This window comes from Eleutherodactylus coqui, chromosome 4 (genome assembly GCF_035609145.1).
Source record: "Eleutherodactylus coqui strain aEleCoq1 chromosome 4, aEleCoq1.hap1, whole genome shotgun sequence".
NCBI classification, from domain to species: domain Eukaryota; kingdom Metazoa; phylum Chordata; class Amphibia; order Anura; family Eleutherodactylidae; genus Eleutherodactylus; species Eleutherodactylus coqui.
Window position 1 is genome coordinate 14,399,049 of NC_089840.1, and position 25,142 is coordinate 14,424,190.

Here is a 25,142-nt window from a genome sequence, read left to right on the forward strand (position 1 = left end):
ACTTTCCCCTCAGATGAGTATTTCAGCAGAGTGGGTCAGGTGGAAGACGACTCTGACCAAGAAGCAGAACTGTAACAGCTAGGGACATTGATACGCCACCACCAACTGAGCACCAAATGACTGGGAAGAATTGTGACTGGCTAGTTTTAAAGGGATTCTGTCAGCAGGTTCAGTATTAATAGCAATACCCACAGTGGCCCTAGTAGTAATAGCTTGAAAAAGTCGCTCTTTTTTGCGACGAAACGCGTTGCATAGTTGTTTGTTTTATTCTTTATTAAACATTTGTTGGGAATACCTTTACCCCAATTGCTGTACGAATGGTTCCATAGAGCGCCGGGTCCTTTTTTTTTTCTAGAATTAATAGTGACTCCTATAGATGCCCCAGTAGTAACAGTAACCCCCATATTGGCCCCAGAAGTAATAGTGTGTCTCATAGTTGCCCCAGTAGTAAAGGTGACCCCTATAGTGGCCCCAGTAGTAATAGTGGCCCCCGTAGTTGCCCCAGTAGTAATAGTATCCCCTCTACCATAGTAGTCCCAGTAGTAATAGTGACCCCCATAGTACCCCAGTAGTAATAGTAGTGGACCTCCAGTGGGACATCAACCTGACTAGCAGTTAACTCACTCAAGTCCTCAGCTCCCATTCAGTAGCTGCCACAACGGTATTCAGTCTGTGACACCTTGCCTCTGTGCCTGGATTCTGAGCTGCAAATAGGTTTATGTCTGAATGCAGGAACGCAGACACAAGGGGGAGAGGTAAGTGGTCACAGACTGGAGCTACAGGCTGAGTGAGTTAATGGCTTGTTGAGTTGTTGCCCGGCCGGCTTGTAGTTGGCAATTATTTTTTACCAGCCAATAATATGACGGGCAACCCATCACCCCTCTGAGGTCTATCTGAGGCGGCGGGCTCAGGTCGCCTCATAGGAGGGTCGCCCTGATTTCTAAGATGAGAACATGGTGCACCTACCTCCCTATTGTAGTAGTGTCCTCTCCGGCCCTGTCGGATGGGAGCTTCTATACCCTCTAATCAATAAATCTTATACACAACAGTCGTACCGAAAAAGAAAACCCTTTATTTCTGACAGTATTCTACATCGTTATACATCTTATAATCTCCAAAGGTGCTCGGCTATCTAGATCTCCGTCCTACGGCATGCACAATGGAAGATGAATATGCTAGAACAGACGTCGCGGAGACGCTATAGTGCAATTCATATCAGAAGCAAACAAAACACATATCAAACTTTACAGGCCGGTGAGGGGCGGCAAACTATATATAGTCAGTAGAAAAAATGTTTACATTCTCGGACGAACTTTAAATTAAGGCACATTTATTATTCTTAGACAAAAATAAAATTTCAAAGAAAAATAATCTTTTTTTTTTTTTTTTTTAATCAAGATGGAATCATTTTCATCAGTATTGGGTCGTACATGCCAAGGCCAGTGACCGGCACTACAGGGGTACCCATCATGCTTCATATATCACTTGTATTCACTGAGCTCCACCCACAACCCATGGACAGATGTGGCGCGGTTTCTAGAAGAAATCGGCCATCTTTTTCCATGCCTGAGCAACGCCTTTAGCATTTCTAAATACATCCGTAATGCAAGTCTGGATGTATTACAGCCGCAGCATCAGCATTTGCCTCCGTATTGTTATTTTCTACTAATCGATACGGATCCATATTTGCCCAATAGAAAATAATAGCAATACGGAGGCAAAAATGCATGAAAAAATAGGTCATGCTGCATTTTTTTAAAAATACAGCAATGTGAATAGATCTATAGATTTATATTAGCTTGGTTATTACGGTCCCCAAAACATGGACCAATACAAAGCTAAAATACGCTCATCTGAAGCCAGCCTTAAAAGGGGTTGTCCAGGGAAATTAGGTTGGAAGTGCTGGTTCTGACACCCTGGGTTCATGGAAGTATTTTCCATCCCTGGACAGCCCCTTTAAGCCTTAATTGTTTGTATTATGAACAGTTAAAGGGGTTTTCCAAGATATTTGATTTATATAACATCCAGCTCCCTGTCATTCAATAATAAATAGACTTATAGTCCCTACTCTCGCTTAGTCCCACGCAGCCATTCGGTCCTGCTCCTAGTGTTTGTGTACAGGCTGCAGTCCCGCCCAGTTAACGTAACAGCACAGGGCCTGCAGCCAATGACAATGAATCACTGGGCTCTGTCATTGGCTGCAGCACATGTGACGTCCCCTAAACAGGCTGGGGAAGCCTGTAAGCGTGGCGTTGGACAGAGTGGGAGTGGGGAGAGGAGTGTATAAGCCTGTGTGTTATTTTAGCGTAAGGATAACTTAATTTTATGTAAATTAAACATCCCCCCCCCAAAAAAACCTTTAAAAGATGTCAACCCTCATAGGTGCCATTTTATTTGCCAAGGTGAGTGGTCATCCCATTGCAATATGAAGCAGTTTAGAGGTATCCCAATGCTAATCACTGGCAGTAATATGCACAAGCCCTTATACGTTAAATAAATAAGATTGCAGAAATTAAAGGACTTCCTTAATCCTTATCCAGAAGACTCTGACTGTCCAACAGGCTATTGTAACGTCTGGCTTTGGGTGAAGATGAGGACTTTCAATACTTGGTTGATACTGGGTTGCCAATGCATACATTTTTTCTTATTGGTACATCAAAGCTCTATTCAAAGCCTATCTCGATCGAAAGTAAATGTATGACATATAAGGACGGTCCAAGACAGACTTGCACTTCTTCTGTTTAGCTGTAGGTTTAATTTTCAGTGGGGTCCAAGGTACCTAATCTGACGCTGCATACTACTTACATAGTTTCTAGCAATGAGGAACTTGGGGTTCCTCCTACCGTAGGTATAGAGTAGATTATAATCTACCCCTTCCACCCTTGGCTTGACATTGGTCAAGTCTTTATTTGCACAGAGTACGGGGGAGGGGGGAGGGACATGACACAGAGACGTAGCTAGGCCTTCCATCACCCGGAGAAAAAAATTACTTTGATGCCTTCCCCCATCCTGGAAACTTCAGTCTTCACTTCCAGGTGCAGGGAGCCTCCTACCCCCACTCAACACCAGAATGACAGCTGTAAATTCAATATTCCCCACCCCACTTCAAATGGCTTTAGCTCTGATTCTATAAGTGCTGTACACATGCCAAGAATCCTGGTTTTAAAATGATACCAAAAGCACGTCACTAGCAGTGATAGAACCAGAACTACAGCAGTTTGAATTAGATCAAGCTGTAATATCCTCTTCCTGCAGAACCAGCTTTGTTCCAGGTAAACTGTAAGGGGATTAAAATGCTAGGCTGGCACCCCCCTGCCTCTCAGTCTTGACTGCACCCGGGGCACATGCCCCACTGCCAGTCCCCCTCCTTCCCCAGCTATACCGCTGCATGACACCACTCACCAAGTGATGTGGGTCCCAAGATCTGGAGTTAGTAAGCATGGATAACCCAAAGATCTCCATATCATGAATGCCCAAGTAATTAAAACTTTGAGGGTTGAGAAATCATGCCCAGCTTGGTCAAAAACTTTTTCTCATACTGACGGAAGAGATTTACCATTTTATATCAGAATTCTAGAAAGTCTTCAATGCTGGTAGTTATATACAGGCAGCATGAGCATATCCAGTATACTGAAACAGCTATAGTGTTACTGGGTGTTATTTGTCCTGTTAGCTAAAAACATATTTACACATTTTTGGGGTGTTCAGATAGTTCAACCGAAAGTTATATCCAGGGTCAAGGCATACATGACTTCATTTGAACACACGGTGATATAACCTTCACTTTTGGTTCTCTTTCTAAGGGCTGATAAACACGGCAGTGCTTTGGCTGTTTTGACTAAAGCCCTAATAGGGCTCCATTGACATATATGAGGCTCTACTGTAGAACCGAATACCTCTGAGTTTATATGGAGGCACATGGAGTTTGTTTCTGCAGGACTGTGTACAGACGGTGGAGGGCCTGTACTTCATCACATGGTGGCTGTGTGCATGAGTCCTTAGGAAGATCCCAACCAGGCCAACTTTAGGTCTTCACCTTCGTGAAGATGCACCTTCATCATAATCAGACCTCTGATGGATGATCATGGATCCAAAAAATGTAATTGTCCTGCCACAAAAGTATTTCTGTGCTGTGTGACGCATAACAGGAAAAAAATGTAAATTATAAAAAAAAAAACTTGGCAGAACTCCGGGGCAGAAATCAAACTATCTGACTCCATTGATGGTTGTGACTATTAGGTTGATTGGATCTGATTGGAAATTTGAAAAAGCATGCAATAATTTGGAGGTCTCATCTAACCATATATTATTCACAATAGAACATGGAACATATCAGGAGGTGAAAGGGAGACATTCTTCTATTTCATTTTAAAAAATAACTCATTCAGAAATTGATGGCAGCAACACATCTCAAAAACGTTGGGACAGGGGTAATAAAAGGCTGGAAAAGAAAGTGGTACTAGTAACAGCTGAAGAGTCAATTTTCTACTTAATTACATAACTGTGTATAAAAGAGCACGTTAGAGAGGCAGAGTCTCTCAGAAGCAAAAATGGTCAAATGTCACCAATCTGTGAAAAACTGCATCTAAAATTGTAGAAGAATTTCAGAAAAATGTTCCTCAACGTAAAATTGCAAAGACTTTGATGATATTTTGTACTGTAGATGGTGAGATATTCAAAGGGTTCAGAGAATCTGGAGAAAATCATGTCCTCAAGGGACAATGCTGATGGTCAATATTGGATGCTGGAGATCTACGAGCCCTCAGGCTTCACTGCATTAAAAACAGGCATGATTCTGTAATGCAAATTACTGCATGGGCTCAGGAATACTTTCAGAAATCATTGTCTGGGAACACAGTTCACCGTGCAAATCACAAATACAAGTAAGGCTTCTTTCACACGAGCGCAAATCGGCCATCCGTTTTCACAGCCGCCCGATATACGCTACGTTGTAAGTAAAAGATTGGGTGAACGAACGCACAAATCAAACGTTTGTGCGCCCGTTCATATGGCCTTGTTAGGCCGGCGCAAATGTGCTGACCTCACCAGGCCATCTCCCATTTCCCCTCCCTCTTCAGTGCAGGCTTACCTGTCTTCATTCTGTGCAATGGAAGGGGGCGTGACAGGGGTGGAGCCAAGCGTCAGTCCGCCCTGCCTCTTCCCATTGATGGCTATGGAAAAGGAGTGGGGAGAGGGCGGGCACTCAGCTCCGCCTCCGTCCTACCCCCTGTTCATAGCATCAATTGGAGGAGGCAGGGCAGATTGGTGCTTAGCCCCACCCCCATCACGCCCTCTCCCATTGCACAGAACAAAGAGGAGGAAGACAGGTAAGCCTACACGGGTGGGGGGCGTGGAGGGGGGGAGAACAGTGGGAGGGAGTTTAGCAGCCACGCTGCTAAACTCCCTTCCACCTACGGCCGCTGCCACGGGCTCCCGCAGCGGCTGGACATCTTCCGGCCAAAACATAGTTCCAGAACTATGTTTTGGCTCCGATGTAAAAATGCCCGACGCTATATTGACTTGGCCGGGCGTTTTTACGTCTCACCAATATGCCCATGTGATCTGATGCATCAGATCACAGTGCATATCGGCCGGCTGTGACCCCCCCCCCCCGCTCTCCCCCGCCGGCACCCGAATATTTGCAGTTGAGCAGGCAGATACTCGAAAAGGACAATACTCGCTTGAGTATTTGTCCTTAATGAGTATGCTCGCTCATCTCTAATTATGAAACAAAAAATCTGGCAAAAGACAACGAGGACTGATGAGCAGCGAGAATCCGACATCAGACAAGAATGGGACAACATTCCTCTCCCAAAACTCCAGCAATTGGTCTTTTCACTTCCCAGAAGCAGAGATGCTACACAATGGTAGTCATGGCTCCGCCCAACTTTTGTGAGATGTGTTGCTGCCATCAATTTCTAAATGAGTTAATCTTTTTACAATGGAATGGAGATCTGCCCCCCCGCCTCTCTGATAGGTTCTGGTGTGGATAAAATACAGTTAGATGAGGTTTCCAAATCCTTGCATTCTTATTTCTTTACATTTATTTATATTTTACACTTTTACAACATTTTTGGAATTGGGGTTGTCATTTACAGCTGCGTCCTGCCGGCACTTACAAAGAATAATTCCAATTGGACACTTTACGGTGGCTTTACACGGGGCAACTAATGTCCAAATAGTCACTTGATATAGCGAATGTAACTGTTGTTCCGTGTAAACAAGGCCACCAACCGGGTGACGAGAGAGAGTTCGTTCACTAGTCGCTTCGCGTCAGCTCACCCAAAAATAGTTGCTGGTTGGTTATTATCTGGTGTAAACAGGTAATCGGTATCGCTCAACGGCTAGCCAACAAGTTTATATGGAGGCTGTATGGCGGGCGCCTCCCAACAAACACTGATTGGCTGCCGTCTCTTTTCGAACATTTTGCCCTCCCACTTAACGCTGATTGGTTCCCGAAAACATATAAATACGGACAAGTGATCCTCGACTGAACACTCCCTGCTGGTCTTCTTTATGTGCATTCAGTGGACTTGGCAACCAATGAGTGTGTGTTGGGCAGAGGTCAAAGTTTCAAATACATGCCCGCCAAAGAACCTCACGCCCCAAAACTAGTCGAAAAATGATATTTTGGCCAGTGTAAATGCTCCAACCCTTCATTCAGCGATCACAAGATTGAACCACAAGGGAACAACATTCGCTCTGTGTAGAAGCCCACAAGCATTCGAACACTTTAGTGACTATTCGGATGATGGTTGCCCCGTGTAAAGCCGCCATAAGCCATTCTCTGCAAACATTCCCCCGGTGTATTTTATTGGGTGGCCACATTATAGGGGGTGAAGAGGTAGCAGTCACATCCGAGCCCCGGTGACTGAAAGGGCCCGACGCCCCTCTAGGAATATAGTATTTTACATTGTGGCCCAGCAGCTTCAGGTTACACCACTGCGGGCGAATTGTGTGACTACAAATAGGTTCACTTACGTTACATTTACAATTGTGAAATTAATAAGGTGTCAGCAAACCAGAAAACTACAATTACTTAGTGCTCTAAAGCTGCGGGTGTGACGGTATATAGTGATTATGGTCCGTTATGAAATACAGCACTCAAGAGACTTGTTACCCATTGCAACCAATCAGAGAGCAGCTTTCATTTCCATAGCTGCTTTATAAAGATGGAAGCAGTGCTGTGATTGGTTGATATGGGCAGCAAGGCCTGTTTTGAGAAGAGAGGCCTAGTGTGGGGTGTGATGGTGAATTAGGCTTTATATATAACGACAGCAGACAAGAATCGAAGGGGTTATTCCCATCAACCAACCTGATCGCCGGTCCTACTTTCTAGCTACTACAGGGTAAAGGTGTAGCTTCAGGGGTGCAAAGATAGCAGTCACACCTGATGCCTATGGGACAAAAGCCCCTCTGCCATATAAGACGACGCCAGTAATATAAGGCTAGGGCTACACAGTGAGTTTGGTCATGCCAAAAAATGTGTACAACTTGTCTGTCCCAATCCAACAATTTGGGATCTTTTGCGACTGTCGTGTCATGGTCGCGTTAGTACGCAATGTGACCCCACTGGCATTCGTTAGATGCAATGTTGCAGTTCAACATTATGACCAAAGCCGCGGTGTAGCGCTAGCTTAAAGGGGTCGTTCAACAATTCACTTTTATCACCTCGCTGTTGGATAGGTGACAACATTCTGATCAGTGGGGTCTCAGATGTACAAGGGTTCTGTGTCCCCCTCTTCTCCTCACTGCACCCCCACAATAGGGAGAAGATTAAATGAAGTGGTGGTCACGCATGCCCAATACTGCACCATTAATCTCCAATGGGATACTGGAGATAGCCAAATGCTTGTACTCCGCTATTTCCGGCAACCCCATTGAAATGAATGGAGCAGCGCCGTGCATGCTCGACCCCCACCCCATCCAACCTCCACACCACTGTGGGGACTGCAAACGAGGAAAGGGGAACATGGGACCACCGTTCTTAGGATCCACTGTGAGACCCCACCGATCAGACATGTATAGGTGATAAAAGTCAACCTTGACACAATCCCTTTAAATGTTACATAATGGGTGGGGCAAATATTTATCTCGGCCCATGAGCTTCAGGTTACCCCTCTAGTGCTGCAATCTGATTGGTTGTTACAGGTAACTCCTCAACTTTTTACCTGCACGCGTTTTTATACTTCGGCCGACCTCCTACGCACTTTCCATTACTCTACGGCTACTTTAAGGCATTTATACGTATAGACTATACAGAACTAATGTAAATAATGTCTCTTTTTCTAGTAAATTCTTATTAAAATAGCTTTCTGTTTGAAAGGGTTAACATTACTAGACATTCGACAGAGTCTGTTCTATGTTAGGCCACGTGAGAGGATATAGCTATCAGCCGCTTTATATACAGGTACGACATTCATGCACTGCTCGCTAGTAGAACAATGTGGTTCCCGATACGTTTCCAGGAGACGGCGTAACGTCTTCCGCTGTCGTAATGGCGGCCGCTTCAGTAGGAAGATACTCAATAGGTTACAGTTGGACTGCGTCCCCCATCCTGATTAAAGCACAGAAATCCTGTTTTCTCCCCAGAATATGGTTGATTACGTTTCTTTCATGTAAAAATAGATACTTTTTCAAGTCAATCGTATTCGCAACGGCGCGTGCCATCCAAGTGAGATCGTCGCTGACATGGCCGGCGCCGCAGAGTATCTTCTCATATCACAAAGGACTTTGTGTGCTTGAAATCCTGCAGAACAGAGAGAGATGTTATATCGCTATACGCTAATTACTGAAAGTTTCTAGAATATCTTAACTATAAAGGAACTTTAGAAATACTTTTTTTTAGTGGTTTTTGTCCCACTTTTGGGCTTTTTATGCCTTTTCTTCCATTTATATTTACTATTAATTTCAGGCTCTTGCAGATTGCCCTGGGGAACAGACAGCAGCGTCAGCCCTTCACGCCGCGGGGCGTTCATTTACATTCTGGGTGCACAGGGTTTGTATGCCCATCCCATTCCATACACAGCTGGTGTATTGGTTTAGCCCTTTAAATGCCCTGATCGGTGTTTGGGGGCCTGAATGGCCCCCCACAATGAGATTGTAAGGTGCCATTTGGTTGCCATGGCAGCCTGTGACATTTTGAAGGCTCCCAGGTCTGCCTTGAATGAATGCCTATCAAGGCATGTTTGTGGCGGGGCAGTGTTGTGGCGGTGCAGGGTTGCAGCAGCGAGGCAGGGTTGCTGTGGCGGTGCAAGGTTGCTGCGGATGGGCAAGGTTGATGTGTCGAGGAAGGGTTGCAGCAGCGATGTGGTGTTTTGCTGCGGCTGGGTAAGGTTGCTGCGGCTGGGCAAGGTTGCTGCAGCGGGGCAGTGTTTTGCTGCAGCTGGGCAGGGTTGCAGTGGCGGGGCAGGGTTGTGGCGGTGCAGGGTTGCAGCGGCAGGGCAAGGTTGCAGCGGCAAGACAGGTTGCAGTGGCGAGGCAGGGTTGCAGCGACGGGGCAGGTTGCAGTGACGGGGCAGGTTGCAGCGACGGGGCAAGGTTGCAGCGACGGGGCAAGGTTGCAGCGACGGGGCAAGGTTGCAGCGACGGGGCAAGGTTGCAGCGACGGGGCAGGGTTGCAGCGACGGGGCAGGGTTGCAGCGATGGGGCAGGGTTGCAGCGACGGGGCAGGGTTGCAGCGACGGGGCAGGGTTGCAGCGACGGGGCAGGGTTGCTGTGGCGGGGTAGGGTTGCAGTGATGGGGCAAGGTTGCAATGGCGGGGAAAGGTTGCAGTGATGGGGCAGGGTTGCTGTGGCGGGGCAGGGTTGCAGTGATGGGGCAGGGTTGCTGTGGCGGGGCAGGGTTGCAGTGATGGGGCAGGCTTGCTGTGGCTGGGCAGAGTTTCAGCGATGGGGCAGGGTTGCAGTGGCGGGGTAGGGTTGCAGTGATGGGGCAGGGTTGCTGTGGCGGGGCAGGGTTGCAGTGATGGGGCAGGGTTGCAGTGGCGGGGCAGGGTTGCAGTGATGGGGCAGGGTTGCTGTGGCGGGGCAGGGTTGCAGTGATGGGGCAGGGTTGCAGTGATGGGGCAGGGTTGCTGTGGTGGGGCAGGGTTGCAGTGATGGGGCAGGGTTGCTGTGGTGGGGCAGGGTTGCAGTGATGGGGCAGGGTTGCTGTGGCGGGGCAGGGTTGCAGTGATGGGGCAGGGTTGCAGTGGCGGGGCAGGGTTGCAGTGATGGGGCAGGGTTGCTGTGGCGGGGCAGGGTTGCAGTGATGGGGCAGGGTTGCAGTGATGGGGCAGGGTTGCTGTGGTGGGGCAGGGTTGCAGTGGCGGGGTACAGTTTCAGCTGCAAGCTGTTTCTGCTGTGTTGCAATGCAGCCTTAGAGTCCTGACTGTGAACTACTATGAAATTTTGGTTTGCACACACAGATTAATAAGACTGATGTTGCAGATATTAGGATCGCTCGGGCCCGTATATCTTACATATCGTTAGCAGCACATTCCATGTTTACGGGGGGAGATTTGCAACCAACAAGAGATTATATTTTGCATGAAAGGTGCGATTAGACGACAAACGAAAGTTTCCCCATCGCTGCCGAGTTCACACACGGCAGTAATAACACTACACCAAACATGCATGAACACGTGTGTTGGGCTGACAATGCCCTCACGTGGCTGGATGCGTGGCGGCTGACACAATACTTACACTCTCTGCCTGCGTTGCTGAATTGTGTTCTTTCCTAATAGACAAAAAAACTAATTAATTGAGATATTAAAGCCTAAATGTAAAACATCCGCAGCATGTAAATACATCCATCCATATTCAATGCAATGACTCAATAACTAATATAAATCCACTGAAGACTCCGGTACCCACTACTTTAATCACTTCACTTAAAGGGGTATCGCCATTAAAGACATTCATTCACTATCGGCGATCCAGAGAACGGTGCACACGAATTCCTCACGTGAATGAAGCAGCGCATGCTTGACTGCCACTCCATTCACTTTTATGGGACAGAAGGAGATAGCCGAGCGCAACAACCTTCACCTGTCCGATAAAACTGAATGCGGTTACGTGTTCCGCTCACTTATCCCCCCCATTGTCTAATATCTAACCTGTGACAGCCCTTCAGATATTTGTAGACAGCTATTAAGTCTCCTCTCAGCCTTCTTTTTTGCAAGCTAAACATTCCCAGATCCTTTACCCGTTCCTCATAGGACATGATTTGCAGACCGCTCACCGTCTTGGTAACTCTTCTCTGAACTTGCTCCAGTTTGCCTATGTCTTTTTTAAAGTGGGGTGCCCAGGACTGGACCCAGTATTCCAGATGAGGTCTGACTAAGGAAGAGTAGACGGGGATGATGACCTCACGTGATCTGGACTCTATGCTTCTCTTAATACATCCCAGAATTGTTTTTGCCTTTTTGGCTGCTGCATCAGATTGTTGACTCATGTTCAGTCAATGATCTATTAGTATACCAAAGTCTTTTTCACATGTGCTGCTGCTTAGCCCAATTCCTCCCATTCTGTATGTTTTTTTTTCATTTTTCTTGCCCAGAAGTAGGACTTTGCATTTCTCCTTGTTAAATACCATTCTGTTAGTCGCCGCCACCTGTTCAAGCTTTTCTAGATCTTTTTGAATTCTCTCTCTTCTCTAGTGTTAGCTATCCCTCCTAGCTTTGTGTTGTTGTCGAATTTGATCAGTTTCCCCTCAAGTCTGCATGTGGTCTGCTGTTGTCCTCCAAGCAACTAGACCCAGCTAAACTCGGCGATCGTCCCAGTTACAGCAACTCTTCTCAGAGTGCATTGGAAACATGCAAAGTATCTTCCTGGAACTCCAATCCCTGGTCAATTATAGGGAGCATTTGGATGCACAGAACTCAGGATAGCTGGTGGTCCTAGAGGTCAGACCTCCAGCGATCAGGCATTAATCCACTCTCCTGTGGATAGACTAAAGTGGTTGTACCAAGATTGAATTTTATCACCTATCCACAAGAGAATGGAGGTCCGTGTCCCCCTCTCCATTTCACTGCACTCCCCCCAAGGAGGAGACTAAATGGAGTGACGGTCGTGCCACTCTATTCATGTTTATTGGCATTGCAGGAAAATAGCCGAGTGCTTGTACAAGGTTATTTCCATCAGCCACTGCTCCATGCCATCTTCTTCACAGTGCAGGGAGTACAGTGAGAAGGAGACGGGGACATGGGATATCTGTTCTCAGGAACAATGGAGGTCTCACCACTGAGACACCCACCATGGATAGGTGATAAAAGCCAATCTTTGTACAACCCCCTTTAATGAGAAAACCGCTTTAAAGGGTATGTCCACCAATGCATCCACTTTTATATTGCACCATTGCATCTAAAATATAAAGGAAGCAACTCTGCAAAAAGTTTTAATTAAAAATCTACTGTTTTGTATCTAGAGCCCTTTATACAGACTTGGTTACAGACTACAAACAAACTGTGTGTACTCTTATCCTGCAGTCTTCAGTCGCTCCCTTCTATCTGCCTACCTTTCTACTGTCTGTAGATCAGCAAAGAGTTGGATGAAAGGACATTACACATCATTACAGGATCAGACTACACATTTTGTTTGTAGTCTGTTACCATGGAGACACATAGGTCTGCAGAGAAGTGTGTAAAAGTGGTTGATTTTTTATAATCAAGGCTTTTTGCATAATTCTTTTTTTTATTTCCATATGTCCTGGGGCAATAGAAATTAAAGAGTGGACAAATCCTTTAACAAAAAGCTACGTGGACCTACTAAAATGTAATCCCACAAGTCACCGACCAGCCTAAAGCAATTCATAAGCAACTGTGCAGATTATGGCCTATTAACCATCCATATTGTTGACTGAACACAAGTTCCCATCATTCTTCCGGCTCATAACACAAGTGAATGAATCACATTCATCAGTCTTTTCTTCTTACTACTTGTCATCTTTAGTACCAGGGGCCACAGAGACCGGGGTACGGCTCTTATATGAAGGGGCATCTCCAAATTACAACCAAACCATCACTTAAAGTGGTAGAAATAGAATACTTACTTAGATTTTCCACCTGTAAGGAGACAAAAAATTAAGAAAAGCGTTAAAGGGACCACATGTCATGTGACCTAGGAGTAAATACTGAGTAGTATTGATAAAGTATAACTAACTACAAAATTAGAACACGGCACAGAAACTGAAAAGACCCCCCAAAAAACACACATCCAATAGAGAAGTACCGTAGCTGGTAATGATATTTATCATCATAACTCAGGACGCATTAAAGGGGTTTTCGAGGACTGGAAAAAAATTCAACCGCCATGGAATGGTGGGACATAAAGAAAAAAGCCCGTTCAGCGCTGCAGACCTGGACCCAGCCGCTATGAACCTGGAAGACGCTGCCGTCACATGACTTTTATTGAGCATGTGACCACTCAGCCAATCACAGGCTTTAGTGGTGATTCTGCCATGACTGGCATGTGACTGCTGAAGCCATTGATTGGCTGAGCAGTCACATGCACAATGGAAGTCACATGACTGCCGCCAGCATCTTCTGCGTTTGGAGTGATGAAGAGTCATTGAAAGAAGTATGGCTTTTTTCACGACGGTAGAAAGTTTTTGGGAAATTTCGGAAAACCCCTTTATTATTTATTCCAAAAACTCTGAGGACTTGTGATGGTGCCATTATTTCAACACTGCATTGTACTATGTTTTCGAGTTAAATGGCGGAAATATTTTATGCGCTATGTGGGTGTAATATTTGGGCACACTGTGGTGGTACTAGAGCACATTGTACTGTGGCATTCTGGGCACTCTATGACACTGAAAAAGTTATTATACACTTTGGAGGGCATAGTATTGCGGTATTATTTAGCTTGGTATTATCAGGCACTGTGTGGTGGCGCTTTTGGGGTCTTTATGGCACTATTTAGTCACTGAATGAAGTTACTGCATTAATATCGCGCACTGAGTGGGGGACATAATATAGTGGGTTTATTTGGGCATGGTATGGAGGTTTTATCAGGCACTGTGTGGTGTGTTTTTGGGCACTACATGGCACTATTATTTAGGTACCGAATGAAGCTGTTACATTACGCACTGTGTGGAAGACATAGCGGTGTGCAGGCATTACTGGCACTGTATGGTGGTGTTTTGGGGGGCTGTATGGCACTGCTCTTTGGGCACTTGTGCAGTGTTCTGTTATTATCTGGACACTGTATGGCAGAGTCAACAACCTTTTGCACCTTGTGAGCCACAATCAGACCAAAAAAATTAACGGAAAGCAATTTTTATTCAAGAAAAAAAAAATTGCATTTACTTTTTAAAACTAGAAAAACAGTAAAAAAACGATATAAATTTGGAATCACCGTAACCGTACTGACCCATAGAACAAAGTTCATGCCAATTATACTGCACTTTGAACGCTGTGAAAACGAACCCCCACAAAAAGGACGCAATTGCATTATTTTAAAGGTCTCCCCACTTAAAAATTTGCTAAAGTTTTTCTGTATGTTATATGGTACCAATAAAGAAGACGGACCGTCTCGCAAAAGACAAGTCCTCATACAGTTATGTCAGTGGAAAACTAAAAAAGTTATGGCTCTTGAAAGGCGGGGACGAAAAAAACCTAAATTTAAAATATCCTGAAGGGGTTAAACCACCAGAATTGGCACCATTTGGTGGTTAGGATGTGTCTGCCATAATGTCAAGGGCCGTTACATGTAATCATTAGTCAGGACTCTAATGCTGAGTGAGTAGTCGGGGCCCCCTGCTCATAGTAACATAGTATGTAAGGCCAAAAAAAAGACGCATGTCCATCCAGCTCAGCCTATTACCCCCCAATGTTGATCCAGAGGAAGACGAAAAACTTATTTTGAGATTCTACAGTTGTGTTTTGGCTCCAGGTATCGTGACAATCACCTCGTTCTTCTTAGAAGCAGGACATACCGTAGAAGTCGTTTATTCCATATTTGTCTTGCATTGTGTAATCACCAGCAGGGGGCGCTGGTTACTCATGTAACACACTCCATGTACAAAGTGGATTCCAAAACAGAAGGATATGCTAATTGCACCTCTCAAGTCAGGAAATCTTGGAGTTCCTGTGAAGTTTTTGTTCCAATGTATTTTGCGTAACACAACAAACCGCAATGTAAATAAACACGGCGGTCACAATCTGTTACGTGAGCTGAATGATTGGTAGAAGTGCACCTCGGGGAGCAGATCATCCTTTTTAAGCTGTGGGCAGTGATACAAGAGCAGATAGGCATTGTGGGAAAGGAGGAGAATACATGATGTGCCACATTTTGGTGAACATTCTTTTACCTGACCCCACGAACATCATTGAAAGAGCACCTGTCGTGTCCTCGGGTCAACGGAGCCGGCTGGAGGACCTGTCGTGTCCTCAGGTCAGTGGGGGCTGGCTGGAGGACCTGTCGTGTCCTCGGGTCAGTGGGGCCTGGCTGGAGGACCTGTCATGTCCTCGGGTCAGTGGGGCCAGCTGGAGGACCTGTCATGTCCTCGGGTAAGTGGGGCCGGCTGGAGGACCTGTCATGTCTGCGGATCAGTGGGGCCGGTTGGAGAACCTGTCATGTCCGCGGATCAATGGGGGCTGGCTGGAGGACCTGTTGTGTCCTCGGATCAGTGGGGCCGGCTGGAGGACCTGTCGTGTCCTCGGATCAGTGGGGCCGGCTGGAGGACCTATCGTGTCCTTGGATCAGTGGGGCCGGCTGGAGGACCTGTCGTGTCCTCGGATCAGTGGGGCCAGCTGGAGGACCTGTCGTGTCCTCGGATCAGTGGGGCCGGCTGGAGGACCTGTCGTGTCCTCGGATCACTGGGGCCGGCTGGAGGACCTGTCGTGTCCTCGGATCAGTGGGGCTAGCTGGAGCACCTGTCGTGTCCTTGGGTCAGTGGAGCCGGCTGGAGGACCTGTCGTGTCCTCGGATCAGTGGGGCCAGCTGGAGGACCTGTCGTGTCCTCGGATCAGTGGGGCCGGCTGGAGGACCTGTCATGTCCTCGGATCAGAGGGGCCGGCTGGAGGACCTGTAGTATCCTCGGGTCAGCGGGGCCGGCTGGAGGACCTGTCGTGTCCTCGGATCAGCGGGGCCGGCTGGAGGACCTGTCGTGTCCTCGGATCCGTGGGGCCGGCTGGAGGACCTGTCGTGGCCTCGGATCAGTGGGGTCGGCTGGAGGACCTGTCGTGTCCTCAGATCAGTGGGGCCGGCTAGAGGACCTGTCGTGTCCTCGGATCAGTGGGGGCCGGCTGGAGGACCTGTCGTGTCCTTGGGTCAGTGGGGCTGTCTGGAGGACCTGTCGTGTCCTCGGATCAGTGGGGCCAGCTGGGGGACCTGTCGTGTCCTCGGATCAGTGGGGCCGGCTGGAGGACCTGTCGTGTCCTCGGATCAGTGGGGCCGGCTGGGGAACCTGTCGTGTCCTCGGATCAGTGGGGCCGGCTGGAGGACCTGTCGTGTCCTCGGATCAGTGGGGGCCAGCTGGAGGACCTGTCGTGTCCTCAGGTCAGTGGGGCCGTCTGAAGGGCTTGTCGTGTCCTCCGATCAGTGGGGCTGGCTGGAGGACCTGTCGTGTCCTCGGATCAGTGGGGGCCGGCTGGAGGAACTGTCGTGTCCTCGGATCAGTGGGGATGGCCGGAGCACCTGTAGTATCTTCGGATCAGGGGGGATGGCTGGAGCACCTGTAGTATCCTCGGGTCAGCGGGGCTGGCTGGAGGACCTGTCATGTTCTCGGATCAGTGGGGCCGGCTGGAAGACCTGTCTGTCCTCGGATCAGTGGGGGCCGGCTGGAGGAACTGTCGTGTCCTCGGATCAGTGGGGATGGCTGGAGCACCTGTAGTATCCTCGGGTCAGAGGGGCCGGCTGGAGGACCTGTCATGTTCTCGGATCAGTGGGGCCGGCTGGAGGACCTGTCGTGTCCTCGGGTCAGTGGGGCCGTCTGGAGGACCTGTCGTGTCCTCGGATCAGTGGGGCCGGCTGGAAGACCTGTCTGTCCTCGGATCAGTGGGGGCTGGCTGGAGGACCTGTCGTGTCCTCGGATCAGTGGGGCCGGCTGGAGGACCTGTCGTGTCCTCGGATCAGTGGGGCCGGCTGGAGAACCTGTCGTGTCCTCGGATCAGTGGGGCCGACTGGAGGACCTGTCGTGTCCTCGGATCAGTGGGGCTGGCTGGAGGACCTGTCGTGTCCTCGGATCAGTGGGGCCGGCTGGAGGACCTGTCGTGTCCTCGGATCAGTGGGGCCGGCTGGAAGACCTGTCGTGTCCTCTGATCAGTGGGGCCGGCTGGAGGACCAGTCGTGTCCTTGGATCAGTGGGGGCCGGCTGGAGGACCTGTCGTGTCCTTGGGTCAGTGAGGCCGGAGGACTTGTCGTGTCCTCGGATCAGTGGGGCTGGCTGGAGGACGTGTCGTGTCCTCAGATCAATGGGGGCCGGCTGGAGGACCTGTCTTGTCCTCGGATCAGTGGGGGCCGGCTGGAGGACCAGTCTTGTCCTTGGATCAGTGGGGGCCGGCTGGAGGACCTGTCGTGTCCTCGGGTCAGTGAGGCCGGAGGACTTGTCGTGTCCTCGGATCAGTGGGGCTGGCTGGAGGACCTGTCGTGTCCTCAGATCAATGGGGGCCGGCTGGAGGACCTGTCTTGTCCTCAGATCAGTGGGGGCCGGCTGGAGGACCTGTCGTGTCCTCGGATCAGTGGGGGCCGGCTGGAGGACCTGTCGTGTCCTCGGATCAGTGGGGATGGCTGGAGCACCTGTAGTATTCTTGGGTCAGCGGGGCCGGCTGAAGGACCTGTGATGTTCTCGGATCAGTGGGGCCGGCTGGAAGACCTGTCTGTCCTCGGATCAGTGGGGGCCGGCTGGAGGACCTGTCGTGTCCTCGGATCAGTAGGGTCGGCTGGAGGACCTGTCGTGTCCTCGGGTCAGCGGGGCCGTCTGGAGCATGCACACGGCTGGGTTGGATTCTGACTGCAAGATTTTCGCAGCGGGATGCAACCTGTGCCCCTGCAGTGACCTCTTGCGTACCCATCCGGCATCTTCTCTCTCTGCTCTGCGATGTGCTGGCTGGGGCACAGCCGCACATGTGCAGAGCAGAGCCGGCGCATCAGCGGTGATGTTTTTGTGCGAGCCACTGCAGGGCTTGCACAGAAATAGGACATGCCGCGATTTTGTTGCGGAATTTCCATCCGTAGGCATTGGGCCTTAAAACATGACAGATTTATCATAGTAGCTCGGCTGAATGACACATCTCTCGAATTTTTAGACTGTCAAGTGTAAGTTTAGACCACCTATTAGTTGGCTTAGTTTATGGCAAAAATTGTGCAAAAATTTTGGAGCAATTTGGCACAATTTAGGACACAAACCCTTTCAAATGAGTCAGAAAAACTGTCCAAAACCCTTGTATTTTCAATAGTAGATAATCCCCTGTGAGATGTGCTTTCTTTAAAACTGAAACCATCTTCTCCTGCTGTCCTCGTCTACAAGGTCCTGCGCAGACGCTTCCTCTTATCCGGTAGGTGTACTCCGAGGGTTCACCAGTACGTCGCAGCCTTACACACGGATCCCCCCTGTAATGCGGGGTTGTTGCCTGCTGAGCTTACACTCAGTCACTTCCTACAGCATCCACTCATTGACGGCTCGGCTGCCCGCTTCCTGCCTTTGTGTATAGTTTGGCATCACATCTCATTCTCAGGGCGTCAACGTGTTTTGCTTACTTTTTTCTCAAACGCAAGAACAGAAATAACAGGACCCGCCGCCCCCCTCACCTCTACAGCGGATTGTTCATTACCGCTACATGAAAGGTTAGGGAGATCAGATCAGGAGAAGGTAGCGAGCGCTGCATGACGGGGCAGATCTCCCTTCTGGCAGCGGTGGGCGCTCTATATATCCCCTGTGGCTCTGAGGGTCAGCTGACAATATGCGGTGAATACGCAGCTGTCACTAATATTTACTACTAGAGGTTGGCGCTCTGACCTCCTGGCATGGAGTTCAGGTGCCGCATCTGTCTGCACCGGCGGTGGAAACAATCCAGCGGTTGAGGAAAGAGTTTTTATTTCCATAGGAATGGGGCTTAAAATGTTAAAATCAATCATGCCAAGCCTTGTTTTCTGCCAACCACAGACCCGATGGTCTCAAGAGAAGCTGACTTTTTTCTTAAGCCCTCCCCTATGTACATCGCATGGTGCAGGGAAGAGTATGGAGTGGGCTCAGAAGCCAAGCCCAATGATTACAAGGCATGTGCCAGCCTGTAATGGCCAAGATCAGAGATAACTCCAATCCGGGCCACTTTAATCCTTAGTGGCTCCTACGGTCACCCAATGGGCAGCCCTCTACTCGTGAAATTATTGTAGGGTTTTGAGCGGCTTTCGGGACACCTGAGGGCTTAACAATATTGTGCAAAAAATTGAAAGTGTGCTGCCTGATCATCAGAACGATTCCTGACATCCTCCTCTGACCCCTTTTGGTGCCGAGTTGTTTCCGTCTACAGGATCCTCTTGCACTGGATGTTTTCCTCGATCATGCCACTCTTGGTATACTTTCTACACCATTACATGAGAAGATCCCCGGCGGTTGGCGGTGAGACAATGACTAGTCTAGCACCGATGATCGGACCTCGTTGGGAGTCGCTCCGATTTTCCCATCTAATGTGGATTCACACTGAAACTGATCCACGGAAAACTTATCACGTGACTTTATGCCGCACTCCGGGGTTACGGGGAGAATCACTATACAGGGAAGAGTAAACCATGAGAGGTCCAGATCTCTAATAAAGGGACCACTGACAAGAGTAGAGGAATCTGCGGGCAAGAAGTGAACATCTACAACAGCTTCTAATTGCCAGTTCTGGAATTCCTATTTCTTGAGTCTTTGCCCAATGAGTCGGCGCTCCGGTCCAAGTGTCCTGCCCTGCTGAAGCAGAAGAAAAATGCTCCCTCAGCAGTCCTGAGGCCACATCCCCTGCTGGAGCTTCTCGGGGCCCGGACTCCTTTGCTAGGTATTACTAATCATACAGTTAATTTATAGAAAGCAGCCGCCAATTCATTACCAGGCATCCAGTCAGCCTTTCCATCTCTGGCAGCCGGCCACGCTGAAATGATGATTAACGGGGATTTTATAGAAATGAGATGCGCATCCTGCAGAGCTTCTTCTGGGACTCAGATACTAAGTCTGTAGGAGCCGGAGGGATGGCTGACAGCTCCAAACCTTGTTTGGGAAAGGGCCAAAGTGTGTCCTGTGCACGGAGTGAGCGATGTCCTCCGGTACACAGATGGCCTCATCCCCAGCTGGGATTCCTTAAAGGCGATGTCCATCTTTGCAGCCAAAATGCTTTTATTACTGAATCACAGTGCATCCAAAATGAAATATATAGTAATTCTGCAGTGGGTCCTAATAGGGTTGTCTAAACACTTAAAGGGAACCTTATCACCAGGCTCATGCTGGGACAGGAACGCACATTGCAGGGCTACGGGTCTTATTTGGACATGCTGCAACATTTGAGAATAAGCATACTTTGAAGATTGGCATAAAGTGTAACTTGGAGTCATGGGGCCTCTCCCTGCCTGCATAGACTGATAGGTCTCTCCTTAAAATATGAAAGCGAGGAGAGACCTGTCATTGTGTTCTGGACAGGGAGAGGCCAGTGGAGCTCTGCCTCCATGACTCCAAGCCTCCACCCCATGACTCCAAGCCTCCACCCCATGACTCCAAGCCTCCCCCTCATGACTCCAAGCCTTCTCCCCATGACTCCAAGCCTCCTCTCCATGACTCCAAGTCTCCTCCCCATGACTCCAAGCCTCAGCCCCATGACTCCAAGCCTCCTCCCCATGACTCCAAGCCTCCTCCCCATGACTCTGGGCTCTGTTCTATGCCAATCTTCAAAGTTGCAGCATTTCAAAAGAACACATACACCCCTGCAATAGCCGTGTGTGTACTAGGTTCATGCTGTGCATGGTGTGGACTACACAAACCTGATGACAGGTTGCCTTAAAGGTTATCTATCTATCTATCTATCTATCTATCTATCTTCCCCAGGCCCATATTTATAACTATGAACTGGAGGGCCAGTACCTAGGGCGTCCAGCCACAGGTGGAGCAATCAGAATTTTCCTGGAGCAATCAGAATTTTAATTTCTTGAACCTCACATCTTATCTCCCTAGACTAATGCTGTCTGCCGCACAGGTAGTGACGGGTGGTGGTAGGGGGTTGCGGAGAAGGGTTTGGCTAATTGTGAAGAGTATGGGAGCCAGCTCATCCATATCCAGCAGGGCAGGGAATGTTCAGTGTCAGTAGCCCATAGATCATAACATTAGCGGATGTTGAGAGGAGGGGGTGTCCGGACTCCATGTCTTCTGTCCATGTGGTAGCAAACTGCAGTGGAGTTGGGTGCTGTCATGGTTCCTGCTCATATGAGGTGGAGAAGGATTGGAGGTACAAGTGCCCGGAGGCAGTGGCCCCTCTACGACCCAGTGCGCTGCCTCTCTTTATCAACAGGCATTTATGACCATTCCTATGGATAGATGATAAATATCCTTTATGGGAAAACCCATAAAGCCAACAAAATGGCTGCCGTCCTTGCAGCTTGTAGAACCCTTCCTAAATTGGGAGAATATATCTCTTGACTAAAGGGGATTAGTCTGAAGACTGGGAGGAGTCTGTGGTGGGTGGAGCCTAACAGCACACTATTTGGTCTTCTTAGGCTGAATGGTAGCCTGGCAGGAATAGAGCCGGGAGTTGTATCTCCTTAAGGAGAGCACCTAGAATAAACACCATGGCATTAGGCTCCCCCCCCCCCCCCCCCCTCAGTCTAGAGATGCGTTCTCCTGTCCCTACGACAGTTTGCACAGCTTGTATGGACCGTGGCCATTTGGTTGAGTTCCTGGAAAAGTCCTTTAAGGCCCCTAATATCGTCTTTCACTGATATGAGAGATTTTTAGAGGTTTCCCCTTTTCAGATCAAGAAACGTAGCCGAAAGTAATGAAAGACGACGTCATCCGGCATACATCTAAGGCTCCGCTCGTACTCCCTGCGGGGCTCCTGCTGCGATTTGGGCTGCCTGGTCTTTTTGACAGTAAGGATAGCGCGGTGTGAAGTCCGACTTTTACAGTCAAAAATACCAGAACCCCGATGGAAGCCTGAAGTCAAGATTCTAACATGAATATCCGTACGTGTGTCAGCGGCCGGGGCTGTGAGGCCGTTGTATGACCCTGAGACATCACAATGCATAATGCAGGTCGCAAGGAAACGGCTCCAAATACATTATATTCTCCAATACTATTAATACAGCAGGCCGCACCCCATTCCCGGGGTAATGCCATCTGCAACTAATTATAACTCTGGAACATCATGTATGACCGCTCCTCATGCAATAATATCACACTTTACCTACATATCATACAATAAGAGAAGTAAATAAGAAACGGGGGAGTCATGAGCTAATGTGTAACTAGAAGAATATCTTTCTCATATCCATCTATCTATCTCCTATCTATCTCTCTCATATCTATCTATCTATCTATCTATCTATCTATCCCATATCTCTCTATCCCATATCTCTCTATCTCATATCTCTCTATCTGTCTCATATCTCTCTCTCATATCTCTCTATCTCATATCTCTCTATCTGTCTCATATCTCTCTATCTCATATCTCTCTATCTCATATCTCTCTATCTCATATCTCTCTCATATCTATCTATCTCATATCTCTCTCTCATATCTATCTATCTCATCTCTCTCTCATATCTATCTATCTTCTATCTCATATCTATCTATCTATCTATCCATCTATCATCTATCTATCCATCTATCATCTATCTATCCATCTATCATCTATCTATCCATCTATCATCTATCTATCCATCTAATATCTATCTATCCATCTAATATCTATCTATCCATCTCATATCTATCTATCTATCTATCCATCTATCTATCTGTCTCATATCTATCTATCTCATATCTATCTCATATCTCTCTATCTTTCTCATATCTTTCTCATATCTATCTCATATCTATCTCTCTATCTCATATCTATCTCTCTATCTCATATCTCTCTATCTCATATCTCTCTATCTGTCTCATATCTCTCTATCTCATATCTCTCTATCTCATATCTCTCTCATATCTATCTATCTCATATCTCTCTCTCATATCTATCTATCTCATCTCTCTCTCATATCTATCTATCTTCTATCTCATATCTATCTATCTATCCATCTATCATCTATCTATCCATCTATCATCTATCTATCCATCTATCATCTATCTATCCATCTATCATCTATCTATCCATCTAATATCTATCTATCCATCTAATATCTATCTATCCATCTCATATCTATCTATCTATCTATCTATCCATCTATCTATCTGTCTCATATCTATCTATCTCATATCTATCTCATATCTCTCTATCTTTCTCATATCTATCTCATATCTATCTCTCTATCTCATATCTATCTCTCTATCTCATATCTCTCTATCTCATATCTCTCTATCTCATATCTCTCTATCTCATATCTATCTCTCTATCTCATATCTATCTCTCTATCTCATATCTCTCTATCTCATATCTATCTCTCTCATATCTATCTCTATCTCTCTATCTCATATCCATCTATCCATCCATCCATCCATCTCATATCTACCTTCTATGTCACCACTTTGGATTTCTCCCGGATTGGTATATTTTGCGCACGCCTGTGTGAATGAGCCCCTTACTGTTAGACTAACTACGAGGGGATATCCAGGGAGTGAAATGTTCCAAGACCTTGATTTCAACACCTGTGAGATTGTGATGACGGCCGGATCCATTGAGTCTCTGCCGATAATATGGGACTTACCTGAGAAGTACCCCCTTCTCTGTGCGTAGCAGACCCCGCAGCCACACAAGACGATCACAAAGGAGACGATGACCACCGCCGATATGATGGCAGCCAAATTCAGGTCATCTGCAAGATAGGAAATAAACACTGAGTCTGCGACCCCCGATATCCAATTGCAGAGCAAACGGCGAAATTCAAACTCCTGACGTCGCCCCCATAAATCTGTCAGGGACCCTCCGGCTGTTTTATGGACCTTGTAGCCTGAAGTCTCCTGGCAGATCTGCAGAGACTCCGTACGGTATTAAACATTCCTTGCGGCCCTGGATATTCTTTTTCACTACAATGCCTCAGACTGCAGGGTGTGCATACTGCTGCAGACACCCAATGTAGCAAATAGAATTGATTAAAAATCCCCCCCCCCCCCCAAAAAATATATTCCAGACCAGGAAATAAAACCCACAATAGGGTCTGAATCAGAAGAACCATATTCTAGATTTCTATAGTATTAGGTTTTTCTGGGAGATAAGGAGTTAATCTGAGGAGGGGCGTGTCTGGGTTTCTACATTCTCATTGGTTCGCTGTATTTTACATTGGTGACAACAGTCGCAGTTCTTTGTGCCGCGAAAAAAAAACTCTTCAGCTGGAACCTTGTTGCTGTTTTTGATGCGTTTTACAATAAAGATTGAGTATTTTATTTGCTACACTGGAATATTGTTTCTCGGATTCGCACTCTGACCGCGGGGCGTTCTGCTCCATGTACACAAGTCACTTTGGGTATTGAGTCGACATCACAAACATGGACATCCCACTCGGGGAGCAGCTTTGATTGTTTCTAAAATTTCCTACCAACTTTTGTCTACAGCGGCCGTGCAGATCTATGCGTCTCCATGGCGACTATCTACAAACTCCGCATAGTCACCTGCTACAACCTTCCATTAGGCTCTACAGTCTGTAGGAGACGGGCGGAGGGAGTAGGGTGACGCCTGACTGCAGACTATATGCAGGGTCTGGAACGTTCCAGAGGAGCGCCGCGGGGCCTGTAGGTCTCCATTTGGCGCTCTCGGCAGGGAGAAGTAGTACTGACTCTCCCCCACCCCCCACCCACGGACTCGGAGTTCTGCATATGTGGGGTGCAGTCAGGGCTATTTGCAAAGTTGCTTCATTTTTTGTTGCAGATTCACAGAACAGAATCTAAAAATATTTCCTTTATTATATAATGATTGAAAACAGAGCAGAACTTCTGGCTTTGCAGCAGAGGTGTAACCTGAAGCTCCCGGGCCCCGGTGCAAGACCTGTAACAGGGCCCCCAACTATAATGCTTTATTCATAGTACTGGACTCCCTATATGG

General features: G+C 47.8%; 1 protein-coding gene and 1 long non-coding RNA gene across 2 annotated transcripts in view; both read right to left on the reverse strand.

Annotated features, from left to right (window-relative positions):
- Positions 1 to 5,626: 5,626 nt before the first annotated feature.
- On the reverse strand, positions 5,627 to 13,048 carry LOC136625121 (uncharacterized). The gene is made up of 3 exons (XR_010792507.1): positions 13,034 to 13,048; positions 10,687 to 10,720; positions 5,627 to 8,749 (listed from the first exon to the last, which is right to left on the reverse strand). It is a non-coding gene; the product is annotated as an uncharacterized lncRNA (long non-coding RNA).
- A 6,510-nt stretch (positions 13,049 to 19,558) lies between these two features.
- JAM2 (junctional adhesion molecule 2) overlaps positions 19,559 to 25,142 on the reverse strand; it is a 76,818-nt gene continuing 71,234 nt past the window's right edge. The window contains exons 7-8 of the mRNA XM_066601509.1: positions 23,739 to 23,919; positions 19,559 to 19,748 (exon numbers count right to left, since the gene is read on the reverse strand). Of these exons, the coding sequence (XP_066457606.1) occupies positions 19,559 to 19,748; positions 23,739 to 23,919 (371 nt within the window). The remainder of the gene's footprint in view (positions 19,749 to 23,738; positions 23,920 to 25,142) is intronic.